General features: G+C 37.0%; 1 protein-coding gene across 1 annotated transcript; it reads right to left on the bottom strand.

Moving 5' to 3' along the window:
- Positions 1-9965: 9965 nt before the first annotated feature.
- On the bottom strand, positions 9966-11880 carry LOC127651887 (C-X-C motif chemokine 11-like). Its single transcript, XM_052137932.1, has 4 exons — positions 11589-11880; positions 11301-11427; positions 10863-10976; positions 9966-10583 (listed from the first exon to the last, which is right to left on the bottom strand). Exons 1-4 carry the CDS (start codon positions 11656-11658, stop codon positions 10532-10534), a joined length of 363 nt encoding a protein of 120 aa, XP_051993892.1. The 5' UTR covers positions 11659-11880; the 3' UTR covers positions 9966-10531.
- Positions 11881-17079: the final 5199 nt, after the last annotated feature.

The raw sequence follows: 17079 nt of genomic DNA, 5'->3' as shown, positions 1-17079 counted from the left end.
TTTTAGGATAAACTTAGTATAGTGGCAGTCCCCGTAGTAAATTGAGGTTAAGTGCCTTGCACAATCCAAAACGATTTAGTTTAGCTTTAACTAGCTTAGCATAGCCTTAGAAATAACTCTGGACAATTTTGCAATGAATTAGCAAATACTGAGAAAGTTGTCAGGCCAACTCCGAATTCCAACATCAGTTCTGCATAAGCAAACATTACTTACATTTTCTAATTGTTCAGTAATTGTTGACCTGCAACAGGCTGAAGTTATAGAGGTGATGTTATAGATGCATAATAAAGATAATATAATAATATGATAATACAGAGTGTAATATTGCTTCAAGTGTGTGGTATTGAACAGTGAACCTAGTCCTGTTGTTGAACTTGGTTCAGGACACGGATGGCGTAGGGAAAGGATCTACTTCTCATTCTCTCTATTTTGGACATCAGGGAGCAGAATCATTTCCCTGACCGCAACAAAGAGAAGAGTCAATTTTTAGGATGGCTGAGGGCTTTCATGATCTTCCTGGCTTTGGTCCAGCATTGTTTGCTGTAGATGGACTGCAGGTCAGGGCGTTTGATGTGGGTGATGCACTCAGCTGATCGCACCACTCTTTGTAGAGCCAGTCTACAGTATCTTGTTTTGTGCAGTTTCCAAACCAGGCTGCAATGTTTCCTGTCAGGATGCATTCAATGGTGCAGGTGTAAATGTTTTTAGCACCATAGAGGGCAGATTAAAGTAATTTAAGCGCCGAAGGTGGTAAAGATGCTGACGGGCCTTCTTCAACATGGTGTTAATGTGGCAGGTCCATGACAGATTGTGTGAGATGAGTATGCAGAAATAACAGAATCTCTCCACTCTCTCAACTGTGGCCCTGTTGATCATAATGGGGTGGTAGTTCCTCACCTGCTTTGTGCTGAAGTCCACTATCAGCTCCTTTGTCTTGCTGACATTCAAAAGGAGGTTGTTCTCCTGGCACAAGTCCTCCATGCCTTTGATCTCCCGAGATAGTCCCTCTCGTCTTTATCAGAGATCAGGCCCACCACAACTGTGTCGTCAGCAAACTTGACAATGGTGGTGGAGTTGGAAGTGGCCACACAGTCATAAGCTTACAATGAGTACAACAGGAGGCTTAAAACACAACCCTGTGGGGCTCCAGTGCTGAAAGTATGGGGGGTGAGACATGTCTGCACACCCTTACTGCTTGTGGCCTGTCAGTCAGGAAGTTGGAGATCCACCAATGCAGAGATGGGCTAAATCCTAGGTCCTCCAACTAGGGTGAGTTTAGAGGAAATTATAGTATTAAAAGCTGAACTGTAATCATCAAACAGCATTTTAACATAACTTCCTCTTGTTCAGATGATTTAGGACTGTGTGGAGGAGATGTTTGATGAGAAATTTGGAAGGAAGCGAACTGTAACAGGGTGTCAGGTAATGAGGAAGTGATGAAGTCACTGACCAGTCTTTCAAAGCACTTCATCACAACTGAGGTCAGTGCTACAGGACGATAGTCATTAAGGCAGGTAGGTTGGGGTTTCTTCAGGACAGGATCAAAGATGGACTGTTTAAAGCAAGTTGGAATCACTGACTATTCCTGGGAGAGGTTGAATATCTCTGTGAGCACCGGTGCTACCTAATGAGCGCAGACTCTGAGGACCCAAACTGAGATTCCATCAGGTCCTGCTGCCTTCCTGATGTTTTAATGCTCTCCACATACAAGCAGCCGTTATTACTTTTAGAGAAGCATCAGCATCATAGTCCGTTATTGTTCTCAGTCCCTGCCACAGACTTCTAGAGCCACCCTGTTGAAACTGTGACTCCAATGTCTTCCCGTAGCACCACTTTGCCTCCCTCACTGCACTGCGTGTGTTGTAAGATGCGATTTTGTCATTTTCCATGTTCCCAGTGGAGAGCCCTGCTTTATAGGCAGCTGTGCAGGATGACAGAGCGTCGCAGATGGATTTATCCACTCACAGCTTCTGTTTGGGTAACATCCTGATGGTGATTTTACAGACTGTATCATCTACCAGTTCCCCGATCAGTCCCATGACTGCTTCCGTAAACACGTTGACGTCATCAGAGCTGTGCCGGAATATGTCCAAATCTGCGTCATCTAGACAGTCTTGCAGATTGGCCACTGATTGGTCTGTCCAGCATGCGACCTCCCTTTGAATCGGAGCTTCTTTTTTCAGCCTTTGTTTGTATTTGGGTATGAGGAAGATGGCAACATGATCCGATTTCCCAAACGGTGGTAGAGACTGTGCTTTCTAGCCTTCTTTAAATGGGGTGTAACAATGATCTAGAGTCCTGTTGCCTCTAGTAGGGCAGGTAAGGTAGTTTTAGATTGGCGCTGTTAAAGTCCTCCATCACAATGAGCGCAGCATCTCGGTGATGAGTCTGATGCACAACAAGAGCCTTATGTAGTTCACATAAGGCAGTGTCCATGTCTGCCTGAGGTGGTATATAAATGGCACTTACTATTCTCAAGGTAGAAAGGGCGACATTTGATGGTCAGAAGCTCCAGGTTGGGTGTGCAGGAACGTGTGAGAGGTTAGTTCGAATATCTGAGATTATATGACCAGCTGAATGTTACTAGCTTTATTTTACAGTAATTTATCCCTGAAATTAGACCCTTCACAGAGGGATAATTTAATTAGGGCAGACTGCGAATACCACATTTTAATTATGACATATTAGTAATAGATCTCCTGTTTTGTTGTGATGCTCCATTTATGCTCCCTTACAAAAATGGAGAGTTCATGGAAAATTTGCTTCAAACTTGACACAAATTCGCCACTGATCATGTTCACCTGTAATTGAGATTTGCGGCAAACTTGCAGCAAATTATCCATTATTGCCAAAGGTTTGCTGCAAGAGTTGCAAACGTCTAACAAACATTTGCTCTGTTTCACTTTGCAAAGTGACAAAATTGTGGACTAGATTGTTTCAATTGTCCAAATTTTACTAATTCTTTTTATATGCAAATTTCCTGTAGCTCAACTGGTAGAGCATGGTGCTTACAACTCCAAATCATGGGTTCAATTCCCAGAGAACACATAAACTGATTTTAAAAAGTATATACACAAAAAAAACAATGTTAAGTTCCTTTGGGTAAAAGTGTCTACCAAATGCAAACATTTTAATATAATTTTTTTATTTAGAATACTTTCTCCTGTTCCAGCTTTTATGCAGACACAACATTTAGCAAGCCAATCGTAGGCTGATTTCCCAAAAAGTGTACCTGTGGAGCTATCAAAATATTGCTCTGTTTGTTCAAGCATCCGATCAGCCCAACATAGCAAGTTTGGCTCAACCAATGGTGTGAGTTTGGGAGGGACTATCTGTTTGTGAGAGGGAGCATTCAGGGAACCTGTTTGAAAATAATTGTTATTTGATTTAGGATGCTAGTGGGGCAGAAATTGTTCCTCACCTTGAATTGTAATGCAATGCAAAGCAAACATTTGCCTTTATTTGTTTGAAATGGACTACTTAATTTCTTAAGTTTAATAGCCTACTCTGTTTAAATTATTGCAGGAAAACCAGAGAATAACACCCTTAAATGGAGAGAAATCCCTCTGTCCTTTATATAATGGCTATGTTTCCCTAATCCCTGTTGACTGTGGATTATTGGTTAACACCACTAGCTTTTCAGCAATTCTGTCCGTATTCGCTACCTCTTGCATGCATCTGTTCACTAAGGGACTCCTTTGTGACCATGAGAATGCAATTGGCAAGATGGGACATCAGATCTTGCTTTAAACCAAGAGAATGGCTAACACCAAAGTCCTTCGATGTGAGATAAATCGGGGAGAGGTTTCACTGTTGTCTATTTTCTGAGATCCAACCCCTTGATTGATGTTGCATGGTTTTCTGCACTGTGATAGTTTTTGACACCCTTGTCACCAGCCACTTTAATTGAAATTCAACATTATTTACACCCCAACCATCCACCCACCCATCCAGATCCCAATTGCAGTCTGTGGGGTGGATGAAATCTGTTTTGAACTGCTGCACATGATTGCTGCATGCAAGTGGATATTTTACGATTTACACAGTTTATTTTATTCTGACGGTTACATCAACAACCACTGGGTTTCCTATTTGTTTTCTGTCAATTTTTTTTTTAATATTTTCACCTCATTAAAAACTGAGAAAATCATGAATATATTATCAGCAATGAATACTGTATACAGTGGTTAAATTAAGTAATTCACCAATTTTGATGTAACTGATGTCCCATAATTTCATAAGTAAGGGATAATGCATGACTATATGTGCGTTAAATGATTTTTTTACACGGCTCTCAGAAAAACTCGATTCTGATTGGTCAATGGTGCCATCAAGCAGTCTAATATTTGTAACAACTGCACATCCATGTTTCAGACCGCTCATCCGGGTGTTACAACCCCAATCATGTGAGCGTAACAAATAAAAGGAGGAGACGAGCATAATTAACAAAATAGAAGCATTATATTAGAGAACACACATGACTTGCCAAACTACACAAATTTCTCGAGCCAAAAGAATCAACAATAAATTAGTAAGAACTGCATGTTGAATTGAGCCCAGAGTGAAACGAGACTCAACAACCTCTGGAAAGGAGGTGGGTTAAATAGACTGGGAAAACTGCACACCGGTATTCCCAATCACTCTTCAGCCCAGCAATCACCTGAGATCACGACACACAAAACACACACAACATAAGAAAAAGAAACACTTGCAGGTGGCAGACTGACAGGGTCGTAACACGGGTTCCTGCTTCACCAGCGTTCCTGCTTTCCGGATCATTGTGCGATCTCTATAAGTAAGTTGATAAAATAATTTAAACTCAAATAAATGTTTCATATGCATTTATTTGGCAAACAGTCTTGTATTAAAAGGCAAAACGAGCAGTCAGATGTTCAAGATTTCCAAAATAACACCAACAGAACTTCGACGCAAACCGGAGGTGGATTTCATCTGTTCAGCAATTTCGTTCTTGTCACGTAATTACATAACTTCAATGGAAATCAATATTTTAAATCCATGTGCTGTATTTATTTCCTTGGTTAGTAGCCGTGTTATAAGCAATATAATGTACTGTAAAATAAACGCATAATAAACCCAGACAGGGAGATGGACATGTATCACCATGAAGGGGATTATTTTGTGTTAACAAACAGCTGCCTGTGCATTATCTCTTACATAAATCACGACCTGGAGGCGAGGAAACATTATGATTAGTTGAAGCTGTCGTTCATTTCTGAAGCGCAAATTTAAACTGGACGAATAACAATAATGGACAACATTATCTGCGGGTCATTAGATCTAGAGCCCATTCTAAATCAGACATAGAGCTATAGAGCGATAAGATGACATTTATTTGATTGAATTAATAAAAAGCTGCATAACAATGGGGGGGGGTATATATATATATATATATATATATATATATATATATATATATATATCACACACACTCTGTTTACAAATGTACAATCCAGAAATAATAATAATAGCCATAAAATGTAGAAGGGTTGGCATTCCTAAGAACATGTCATATCAATATTTTATTCTTTGTACCTTTAACATTAATGTAGAAAAAACGACATTGCGCATGTGACAGCTGTAAAAGCTGCACTTACATGATGAGGGTTAAAACCAACTCTAATGTTTTGAAACCTGTAGACTTTGACCTCTGAGACATTGGTATTGTATCCATTAAGGCTGCATAATTGATTGAATTACTATTACAATCGTGATGCGGCCTTACATGATTGGTTGAAGGCTGTGTTGAGGGCCGTTTATAGGAATAGGTGAACATTTTCCTGTTTTGCTTCACAGTTGACTGTAAGGATAGTTTACCCAAAAATGCTATCCCATGTATGTATCAGCTGAACACAAACAAAGATTTTTAGAAGAATATTTAAGATCTGTAGGTCCATAAATGTAAGTGAATGGGTGCCAAAATGTTGAAGCTCCAAAATCCACATACGGGCAACATAAAAGTACTCCAGACAATGTGATTAAATCAATGTGATAGATGTGGGTGTGAAACAGATCAATATTTAAGTCATTTTACTATAAATAATACTTATACTCAGTCAATCTCCATTTTGCCTTCACATTCTTTGTTTGTTTTTGTTGATTCACATTCTTTGTGCATATTGTACTTTGGGACCGATCAGGTGAGGACTGGCCATCGGGAGAACCGAGCGGACAGGTGGGTCGGCAGCAAAATGAGCCGCGATAAGCTAAAATGAGCCACCGTGTTATGCAGAACGGACCACAAAAGGCGCCATGATATGCAGAAAAACATCCTGTGAAGCGTCAATGTTGCTCTAGAGGGCTTACACACTTTTGCTTCACTATGATCAAGGACTGAGTCCATCAATAGATTAAAGTCTCCTCACAATGTTATATCATGAGGGGTGTCAACGGTTTGCAACATCCCTTCAAGATTTATAAAAAGGTCCTGATCATCAACGTTAGGTGCGTAAATATTAGCCAGAATCAACATTTGCCCCTGAATGTCTGCTAAAACAATGATGACTCTTCCTATTTTTATCTTTAATCTGTTTGAGAAATTTGAATTGTTAATGTTTATTTATCAATATAATGTCTCCCCTGCTCTTACTTGAGCCAGCACTGAAGAAAACACGTCCACCCCATATCTTCCCAAATTTTTCAGCTTCCTGCGGGAAAAAATTTGTTTCTTGAAGAAACACTATATCATATTTATTACGTTTAAGAAAGATATAACCTTCCTTCTTTTTATGGGGTGCCCCAACCCATTCACATTCCATGTGGAGAGAGACAACCCACTCATATTGACATTTTACATTTTGATATAATAGAAAAAAATTAATTGTGTGTCAAAAGCAAAATTATAAAGACCACATTTCAACATTAGTGCAACAATAAAACCCTGAACTTCCCCCCGAACAAAAGATCGGGGGCCATGAGAAACTTTTACAGCAAAGGACCAGCACTGCTTGTGGTACTGCAGGGCTTGATTTCATTTTGGAGGAAGGACAATGGAACAAAAATGACTTAATGAAGGTATCAATGCCAATCTCTAAACCAGTTACTACTATAGTCTATTTGCCTGCTAGCTAAGTTATAATGATTTCCACCTTTTAACTTTATCTGATATGACTTACAATTGTTATGTCTAATGTCAGCGTTGCCTAACTTTTGTAACGTAATTTATTTATAGCAATTGTTTTCAATAACTCAAAACAACAGCAAAGATGTGCTACTTACCTGCTAATAACACATATTTTTTATATCTGTCTTTTTCTTCTCTTCATCATTTATTTATTTGTATTACATTTTTTTGAGGGGATAGGGTGAGTTTTGTTGTTGTTAGTGACATTCGCTCCGATAAGTTGATCACCTGTAACCATGGTTACACCAGTACTGCTCAAACCATCAGATTCATAAGAGCAGAGCCATAGCCCAGCCATGTAATTAGTAAAACAATGTTCCTGCGCAAGTAATTTGCAGTTCTGTGCTTCAAACGCTACAGGGCTAAAGATTACATAGTATAGCTGAATTTACTGTTTACAAACAGATGCCCCGCCCCTTCCGGGGTCTTTTGGTTATCCAGAAAAGAACTGCTGTGTATGGGCACTTCACTCAGATTGCGCTGAAACTGCACAAAAAGTGCTGTTTGTGGGGTTGAAACACCCCGTTTCCCACAGATTGTTGGAGAGTGGGGCTTCTTTAAATTTCAGGAAAACAGGATTTTACATAAATTATGAACATTTACAGGTCATCATCATTGTTAACGCATCTGCTCTATATACACAATTGGTTCACAGCAGCTATTAACTTTTTAATGAAGCAATTACGTAAACTCTGATTGTAAATTATTTTTTTAATTTCTAAAATGCTGTCGCTGTGACAGATATGAGGTCAAATATGATCTAACAATGATCCTGATCAATCAACCATATCTGATCAAGATAACCATATGATACAACAGGAGGAACAGATCCTGTCTCCAACACCGCAGCGCATGGACTATTTGTGCTAATGCTAAAAGAATTTCTTTGCATTTCTTTTGAATACAGTAAATAATATTATTCAATCGAAAAAGTTTTGATATGGAATATGATCATATTGGTGTAATATTATTATTATTTATTCTATGTGAGTTAATAATTTAAGCAGTAAAGACACATTTTGCATTTCTAGTGGTAGTTTTTATTCATATATATCACATTTCTTTCTTTAGAAGCGTGTTAAACACGTAAGGATGTGTATTCATCAACCTGTTATATGTCCGACATAATCATACCGGCTCATTGAACCAAGTTTAAACTTGTTTTTTTATTTTTCTGAAAAGAACCCAGATAATGTATTCACTGTAAACCATAGATAAATCAGTTATAATAACTTTTATCAACATTAAAAGACATTTAATGTTTTACATTCTGTAAAGCTTATTAAAACTGCAGCACTGCTTATTTCCACCATTGAAATCTGCTGCTTGAAAGAACCCGGAAGCGCGGTTTCCTGAGGTGTGACGTCAGAGTAATTTCATCTATAGCTTTAAGACAAACATCCAGCTAGCTAGCCAGATAGATAGCCAGATGAACTGTCAGAGAGAGAGAGAGAGAGAGCAAACAGATCATGGGCCTTTTGTGGGTTTGTTTACATTTGAATTTTTTGACAGGTAGAGTTTGAATTAATAAGCATTTTGTTTGTGTTTGATTGTTCCACTGTGCGAAAACATTAAGTTCGATAGATTAGAAATCATATAGCACACTAACTCATAACAGTTTGAAGGTCTTTACAAGTTTGATGGATATGGCTTGAAAGTTGTAGATAGTTTAAGAAATGTTGATCTAGTTATAGGAATTTTGAAAGAAAAGAAAAAACAACCTAAACAAAGTTTGCAGAATAACAGTAAATTGATTTTATCAAGCCACCATAATGAAATATATTGAAATGTACTATAACAGGGTGAAAGTTAAACCAAAACCAAAATACATTACATGTAGCTATTTTGTCAGTTGTATATATTCTGCTTGCAAATAAGGTTTGTTCAAAATTTTGGCACCAAATCACTGAAATATTAATTTGTGTTCTGCAGAAGAAAGAATCTCATACACATCTGGGATGTCAGTAAATCCTGAGAGAATTTAAATTTTTGGGTGAACTGTCCCTTTAAGACATATTCCATTGTGTTGTGTAACAGGGTAAGAATGGCAACATTATCACGCAGGAAGTCTGCATGCTGTTTCCGAAATTTCTCAGTGATTTGTGACAGTGTCTCACTGGAGATGCAGATCACTGACATTTTTCGACCTAATGGTCTGTCTGGGAGGGCTCTCACACTTTCTTGAAATTTCACTGTGATATCAGAGCTGACAAATGTCTATTGCTCTATAACAGTTACTATCAATGGCCTAGTGCTTGAACTTTTGATTGCAGATACCTGATTTGTTACATGTTTTCCTCAACTAAAATTTCCAAAATGTTGTTAAATTAGGCTGAAAATTGCTGTTTATAGTTATATCATGACCTATCTATGAACTATATATTCAGTACCTATATATATATATATATATCATATAATATCATATATATATTAAATTACAGTATTGATATATATATATATATATATATATATATATATATATATATAACTGAGAATGACCCTTAAAATTATTTCTTGTAATAGACTCCACCAGAATTTAACTTAAAGTCATTCTGAATATTGTAGCATCTGCTAAATTATTGCTGCTCATCATTCAAAAAGCATTAGACATGACCAGTAGATGGGGCTCATGTAAAATCTTTGAAAAAGTTCTTGCTAGCAGTATAAAGTTACTTCGGGACATGGGTGATTTTTTTCAGCAGAGCTGTCTCCTCTGATGTCTTAATATAGACATATACTAATATATTTTTTCTCCTGATAGAATTAGTAAGATATACATATTCTCATATCAAGAGGACAATAAGGGGACTTGCATATGATTTTATAAAGTTTATTACAAAATTACAAAACAATACAAAACGACACAGTAAAAATATCAGTTAACCTACAGGTGTTACTCTTTTCAGATACGTGTACCTTTCTTGTACTGATGTTTTGCCTTTATTTCTTTAAGACAAATTATTTGTATAAATGAAAGTCATTTTTAAGGGTCAGATCAGGCAGAAATAACACGTTCTGTAACAAATACACATTATATTAACATTTCGCATTACATTAAAAATATAAGTTAAACAATTGAATACAGCTTAAATAAATTCATTTAAATACTGCTTAACATTCAGTTGTAATCATATTGCAGTCAGTGCTACAGTCTCACAGCAAGTGAATCTGAAATTGAATGCTTTAGCCAAAAACGTCTACATCTGGAAGTTACTGGCAGTGCTCCTGGAGCTTTTAGGGTCTCGTGATTTCCCTTCAGCTGCATGAGTCCAAAACTCTGATCCCAGGATTCTGATTGGACATCGGCGGGTCATGTGACCGGATGGAATTCAGCTCACAGGGATTCTAGAGTTTCCAAATCCCCCCTCTGTTCATCTGTCCTTTATGGCTTTAGAAACACTCAGACATCTTAACTGTGCTCCTGGTGCCATTTGTGTTTTTCCTGTTGCGATCAAAGAACATTTATTCAGTATTTGTGACAAACCCTTCCAGATTAAATCACTTTGTATTTATATTTCAAATGCACATTATTTTAATGCATAATATATCAAAAGATACACATTAGCAACAGAATTGTTTTTAAATTGACTGACATACTAAAGGTAATTTTACTACCAAATTGAGTAAGTGTGACAATAGTTATGTGCATTATAATTAGCTAATATTGTCCAGAATTAGTTGGTTATAACTGACTGAAAAAGCAAGCAAAATAATAAAGTACCTTTGCCAGCAATGCTGTAGGTTAATGCCCTGCCTGGTCTCTGGACTTAAACAGCGTTGGATTTGTTCTGTTGTTGTTGAAGGTATAGTTGAATTTACAGGTTTTAGTGTCAATCTGCAAACAGAAAAAGCATATCAAATGAATAAGACTCTTAAACTAAGTCTTGATTCAGTGATTTCATGTTAACAAAGTTTAAATGTATATACCTAGAGAATAGAAATACAGTGTGCATTTATTTAGCAGCTGTCAAATTCAAGGTAATTTAAATGCATATAGAACTAGCCTATAAATTGCATCTTATATATCATAATATTGGTACCTGTAGCTAATATAAACACATTGTAAGACCGGATAATGAAAATGCATCACATAATATTGCTTATTTATAGCTAGAACATTTGTATAACATGCTAAGGTTACACATTTAGTGACACTTACATGATTTCAATGTTGTTGCAGCGTGCTCTTCGAGGAAATATTGAGAATTCCACAACATCCTCCTTTGGGACACGCTTCTTCAAAGTTTTCAAACACCAGCACCTGTCAGGAACCGTTTGCGCTAAAACTGAGAGAGGAAATAAGGGTTGAAAGATTATTCGATGTTGCTAATATGCACCATTCTAAAATACATATTTCAACAGCAACATTTAACACATGCAACATTTAAAATGTGATTCCAAGAACACTTTTAGATGAAAAGATTTAGAACTATCGTTGATGGCTTACCTCCACTTAACTGGATACAAACTACTACAACCAGCAGCAGAAGGAGAGTTTTGGGTAAAAATGCCATCATAAACAGAGTGTGAGGGAAATGAATAGGTTATAAATCCAGAGATGATCAGCTCCAACGGTTCGTTGAGATTTCTGTGAAAGTGAAAATGTGTGTGGAGCTTAGAGTGAAAGTGTTGAGAGAAGATTCTCTGTTTTATAGCCCTAGAAAGGGATTCCCAGATATTCGGCATTTCCCAGCAGTCAAGTAGGTCACATCAGCGGAATTTCCAAATTCTCCCTGGCAGACCAGGGATAGTGAGCAAGTGCTAGAGAGAGAAATGGGGGAGGGGGAGAATAAGAGCAAAAGTACAGACCTAAAGAAATGCATGAATGATATGAAATGCTGACTCACAGATGCGCATGTTGATTTGCAAAGTGAGATTAGACAGAAAGATTGATTATATATTGAATAGAATGGCTCACTGTAACAAAGGTTTTGCCTGTTAGTCTAGAAATGTACTGTATGTGGTAAAATCAAAGTAATTATTTAATATTCCAGAATAAGCTTTAAAGCTTGGGTACAAAACCAATTACACATTTTGAAGACACTTATACCTGAAACAACATAGGACATAACATTTACCAGCCTGATCTTATGAATATTAAGTGACCAGTTTAGTGCCTTATTTCATGTTTTGCTGCAGTTTCCCATATCCAGAAAAGAGAGTGAAATGGTGTCATATCAGATGAGGTTTTTAAGGTGAATATTAGATTGAGGTTTTTATGAAAAACTAACCCTAACCCAGAGATGGGGATTCGAGTTTGAGACTTTTTATTGACTTCAGACTCGACACATGGACTTGTGAATATTTCAAAAACAACTTGTGTCTTTTCACCTTAATTATTAATATCTTAAAGGAAGAATTTGTGGTTTATTTGTATGGTTTTATAACATCTGCGTCACATTTCCCATATGTCATCATCGATCAGACCCTTATCGTAGAATTTGATTAAGTATTTCCGCGTAAACCCAGAAATGTGTTAAGAGTCCCATTTTATAGACATAGTTTGTATAAGTGAACAACAGTTCCTGGCAGGTCTGGTCTGTAATACTACATTGAAGATGAATAATACCAAGAAATTGTCCATGTATTCAGATTGTCCCTTGTGACATCCTTCATGATTTTGACAATACATGCTTTTTGAGTTATTAATAATAATAATAAAAAAAAGTGTAGCCTATATCCTTTCTTTCCTGATCCATGACTTATAAAAAATATAATTATTTTTATTTCTGCAATTATTTGTCTTCTTTATCTTATTCATGTAAACATCTGTGTTGGTTTATATGTATTTCTTTAAGTTTTTTTTTAATTATTATTATTATTTTAAAGCTACACTATGTAACTTTATTTTTTGTTAAAAATCGGGACGGATTTCATGCTAAATTGAATATACATATGTCATTCGCCTGTGCGTGTTGATGTCATATCCGTACACAGAGAAAATTAGCTCGGGTACTGTAGCATGTGTGTGGGAGTAGCGTGAACCATGTGTGTGTGTGTGTGTGTGTGTGTGTGTGTGTGTGTGTGTGCAACTATACATATATAATATCAATAAAATATCTTACCAGGGTGTGAAATTCAATAAGTATTCTGTAATTGGTGCAGACCTTTTCACTTGCTAGCACACATGTGTATTGTTTTTTATAATGGCAATAATTTATTAAAATAAATACTTTAGTCCTAGGCCAAGGACATGTGAGTCTTGAAATGATGTTGACCACTGTTACAACCTTGGTCTATGTGGCCAGAATACCCTGCAGTTATAAAAACTTTACAACTTTTTACCTTATCAGACTAGCAATCATTGTGTCTAATGTTAACGAACGTTGCCTAATTTTTGTAACATATTTTATTTGAAAACAAGTCAAAGCAAAAGCATCAGATATGGCACTTACCTGCTCAGATGACATGTTTTCGGATATCCGTCTTTTCCTTTCTTTCATTATTTATTTGTCCATTCGCTCTGATAAGATGCCCTGTATCCATGTGCACAACAGTGCCTTGAAACACATTCATCTGCACAGAGGAGCACAGCCGAAAAAGTTATATAGTGTAGCTTTAATTGTTTGTTTGATTTTCATTCACCTGTACTTCTTGTTTTTATGACTCAGTGAATCTATTCATACATTGTTGGATCTGTGTAGTTGTGTTCATATTATTGAACATTTATATTGAACCTTCTGTTTTCAATTAAACATAATCCACCGTTTTAGAACAATGTGTGGACATTTCAGACAGTCCCTTACTACACCCTCCACAATATTAGCCTGTTTCAGCACAATATTTGGATATTTCAGATGGCCCCTTATCCACCATATGAAAAATGTCCAACTTATGTCAATGTTATTAATGATCTGGAACGATTTCACCATGATGTCATCTAGCCAGCTTACGAAACAAACCGCATCCCATTCTGATTCGATAAGGGACGCATCATTTCATATTTAAATACGGGACGATCCTGTATGCAATAGATGTAGGTCTAATGAATTATCATGAGCAAAGAATGGATGCCAGATAAATAAACATTTTTCATCCTTTCATTCTCACTGTATTTTTAATCGCTTTCCACTATTAATTAATCTACAAACAAATAGAGAAAAACTAAAAGTTTATCCAGTCAGAATATATTCTTTGATTCTTACAAGTGAAGTGTGACAACTGTTTCACAAATCGCATGCCTGAAGCCGAGCTCGTTAGCCGAAGCATCATGTGATTCTGAGCTCCACCCCCTCAGGCCTTCAGAAGTTCTACAGAATCCTCAACAGAGCAAATGAATGAGCAACTAAAGTCAGATTGTCAGAATCATCAGCCAATCAGATTGACTGATTTGTTCTTGGTGGGTGTGATCTTTAGGATATGTCCCGGTCGATGCCTTCTAGCTGGCCTTGAGTGACGCAATCATGCTTTAAGTGACATACGTATTTCAAGAGCGAAAAGCATAAGATCAAGCTGTCTGACGAGTCGGCTGTCATCACTGCTGGTATTGCCGTTGAATAGAAACGAGATGTTCTGCAGGACTGTGTGATTTCACAAAACAGTCATGCTGCAGTTAAAATTTGGCTTGCTTGAGCATTAAGTGTCCTTTCAAGTTCTGGCTTTCATGCTTGGACGTGTTTTTAAAATGTCAATTGGCTTTGCTAGTTACCTGCGACATAATGTATGATGCCCAAAGGCATAGGGTGTCTTATTCATTGTGAAAGTGTGTTTTCTTAATGGCATGAATCACACTGAAGGCCTAAACTTTAAATGCATGGCACGCCACTGCTCATGACAGTAGATGACTGTACACCCTTGTGGCAGTTGAGGATGCAATACATACTTGCGTTGAGTTACAAATTGCACTCTAAAACATTTTGGAATGCAACAATGCACAAAATCGAGTTGATGTTTCGGGCTTACAGTGAGTTCAAGATATTCATTATATCAGTACATGCCTTCTCTTACTCCATGCCCTACCAGTTACAGTCCAGGACTACAGTCTTATCAATTAAAGTCATTTTTAAGGGTTGGATTAGGTTGAAATATTAATTTAGGGTAACAACAGCACATATCCACTTTTTACAGTGTAGAACAAAATTAGTCTAGAAATGACTATTGTGGCCCTGCGATGGACTGGCGACCTGTCCAGGGTGTCCCCTGCCTTTCGCCCAATGTTAGCTGGGATAGGCTCCAGCCCCCCGCGACCCTATACACAGGATAAGCGGTTGATGATGGATGGATGGATGGATGACTATTGTGTATCATGTCATAATAAAGCTGCATGTGCAGAAATTTGTTTGAAATCAATATTTTCTGGTGAAATTTATTTTCTTTCCATGGATCTCACATATCAAGGAAGTGGCAATGCAGATGACTCAAGACTGAAATAGAGGAGAGAACATTTAATGCTGGCTTCATGATGCATTTCCATGTTGGAACATGCACAACCCCTGCAACAATAGATTACTGTTGTTTGACAAGTTGAGACAGATACATGATAATCATGCTGTCTGGCAATGAACGCTTATGGCTTATTTGGAGGTGATATAGTGTCCGTTCCTCTATTAACATTTTAAATGAAAATAATCCATCTCCTCTTGTTTGCTAAGTACTTAAGTATTAAATTAAATGTTTCAAATTTTAAAGGGATAGTTCACCCAAAAATGTAAATTATCTCATCATTTACTCATCCTCATGCCATCCCAGATGTATAGAACTTTCATTCTCCTGCAGACCACAAATTAAGATATTTAGAAGAATCGCTCAGCTCTGTAGGTTCGTACAATGCAAGTAAATGGTGACCAATATTTGAAGCTCAAAAAGGCAGCATAAATGTAATCCATATGACTCCAGTGGGTTCATGCATGAGAACAGACCAAAATATAACTCCTTTATCACTATACATTTTGCCTTTGCAATTTTTCTGCACGATCATGATTTCAAATTCGATTACACTTCCTAGTGATTGACGCATGTGTAGAGTGCTAGATGGCGCTAGTAAGTGTAATGACGCTTAAAATCCTAAATGTCAAGGAGAATGCTGATGTCAAGATATATAGTGAAAAATTATAAAAGCATGGATTCAACCACTGGAATGCATGTATGTGCTTTTTGGAGCTTCTGTGTTTTGGTCACCATTCATTTGCACTGAATGAACTTACACAGATGAGATTTATTTTTCTCAAAATCTTGGTTTGTTCTGCCAAACAAAGAAAGTCATATACATCTGGGATGGCATGAGGGTGAGTAAATGATGAGAGAATTAAAGTTTTTGGGTGAACTATCCCTTTAACTTGCTAATATTCTTCAAGCGTAGCATAAAGATAGTAATTCCCTTTTTACTACACTCTTTTGCTTTTGATGTTGTTGTGCATGTGCTGTTTTTCCTTTGGATTAAATATTCAAAAATGAATTTGGTTCAAAGTACTGAAAACCTATGTGTGGCACCTACTTTCAATTCTAGGAAAAGGATTAACAGCAATGAACTATCGCATTAATGCACTGCTGCACTACTGAAAGTCATTTTGTACTACAAATATGACGTAAAGTCCTACGTTCTGCTCTACTAATCACTTTGTTGTCTTGTTTTGAACTACATGTATTGTTTTGTATTTATTTGTTGATTACATTTCACTCAAATGTAAAGGCCTACCTGTTTAAGTCTGGAATTAAACTAAAGTAGACCAAACTAAACTTAAGTAATGTTAACCGAACCAAACCAAATCTGTTTACTTCACATAAGTGCTGCTTCTCATTTATAGAGATGAACTTGTTTTCAGTCTGCAGACATTTTCCATTTTATCCTCTGGTTATATTTTAAATAGCAAGCTACAAAACGGTTTCTTAGGGGATGTAGTGGTGTGGGTGGTGTGGCATAGTAACTGATGATCTTGGCTGGTATAGCTGTAAGCTGTAAGATCTTTACTGATCGTTCAAACCTTACAATTGGCAATTCA

Source organism: Xyrauchen texanus, chromosome 11 (assembly GCF_025860055.1).
Source record: "Xyrauchen texanus isolate HMW12.3.18 chromosome 11, RBS_HiC_50CHRs, whole genome shotgun sequence".
NCBI lineage: Eukaryota > Metazoa > Chordata > Actinopteri > Cypriniformes > Catostomidae > Xyrauchen > Xyrauchen texanus.
This window is presented reverse-complemented; position numbering and strand designations above follow the sequence as displayed.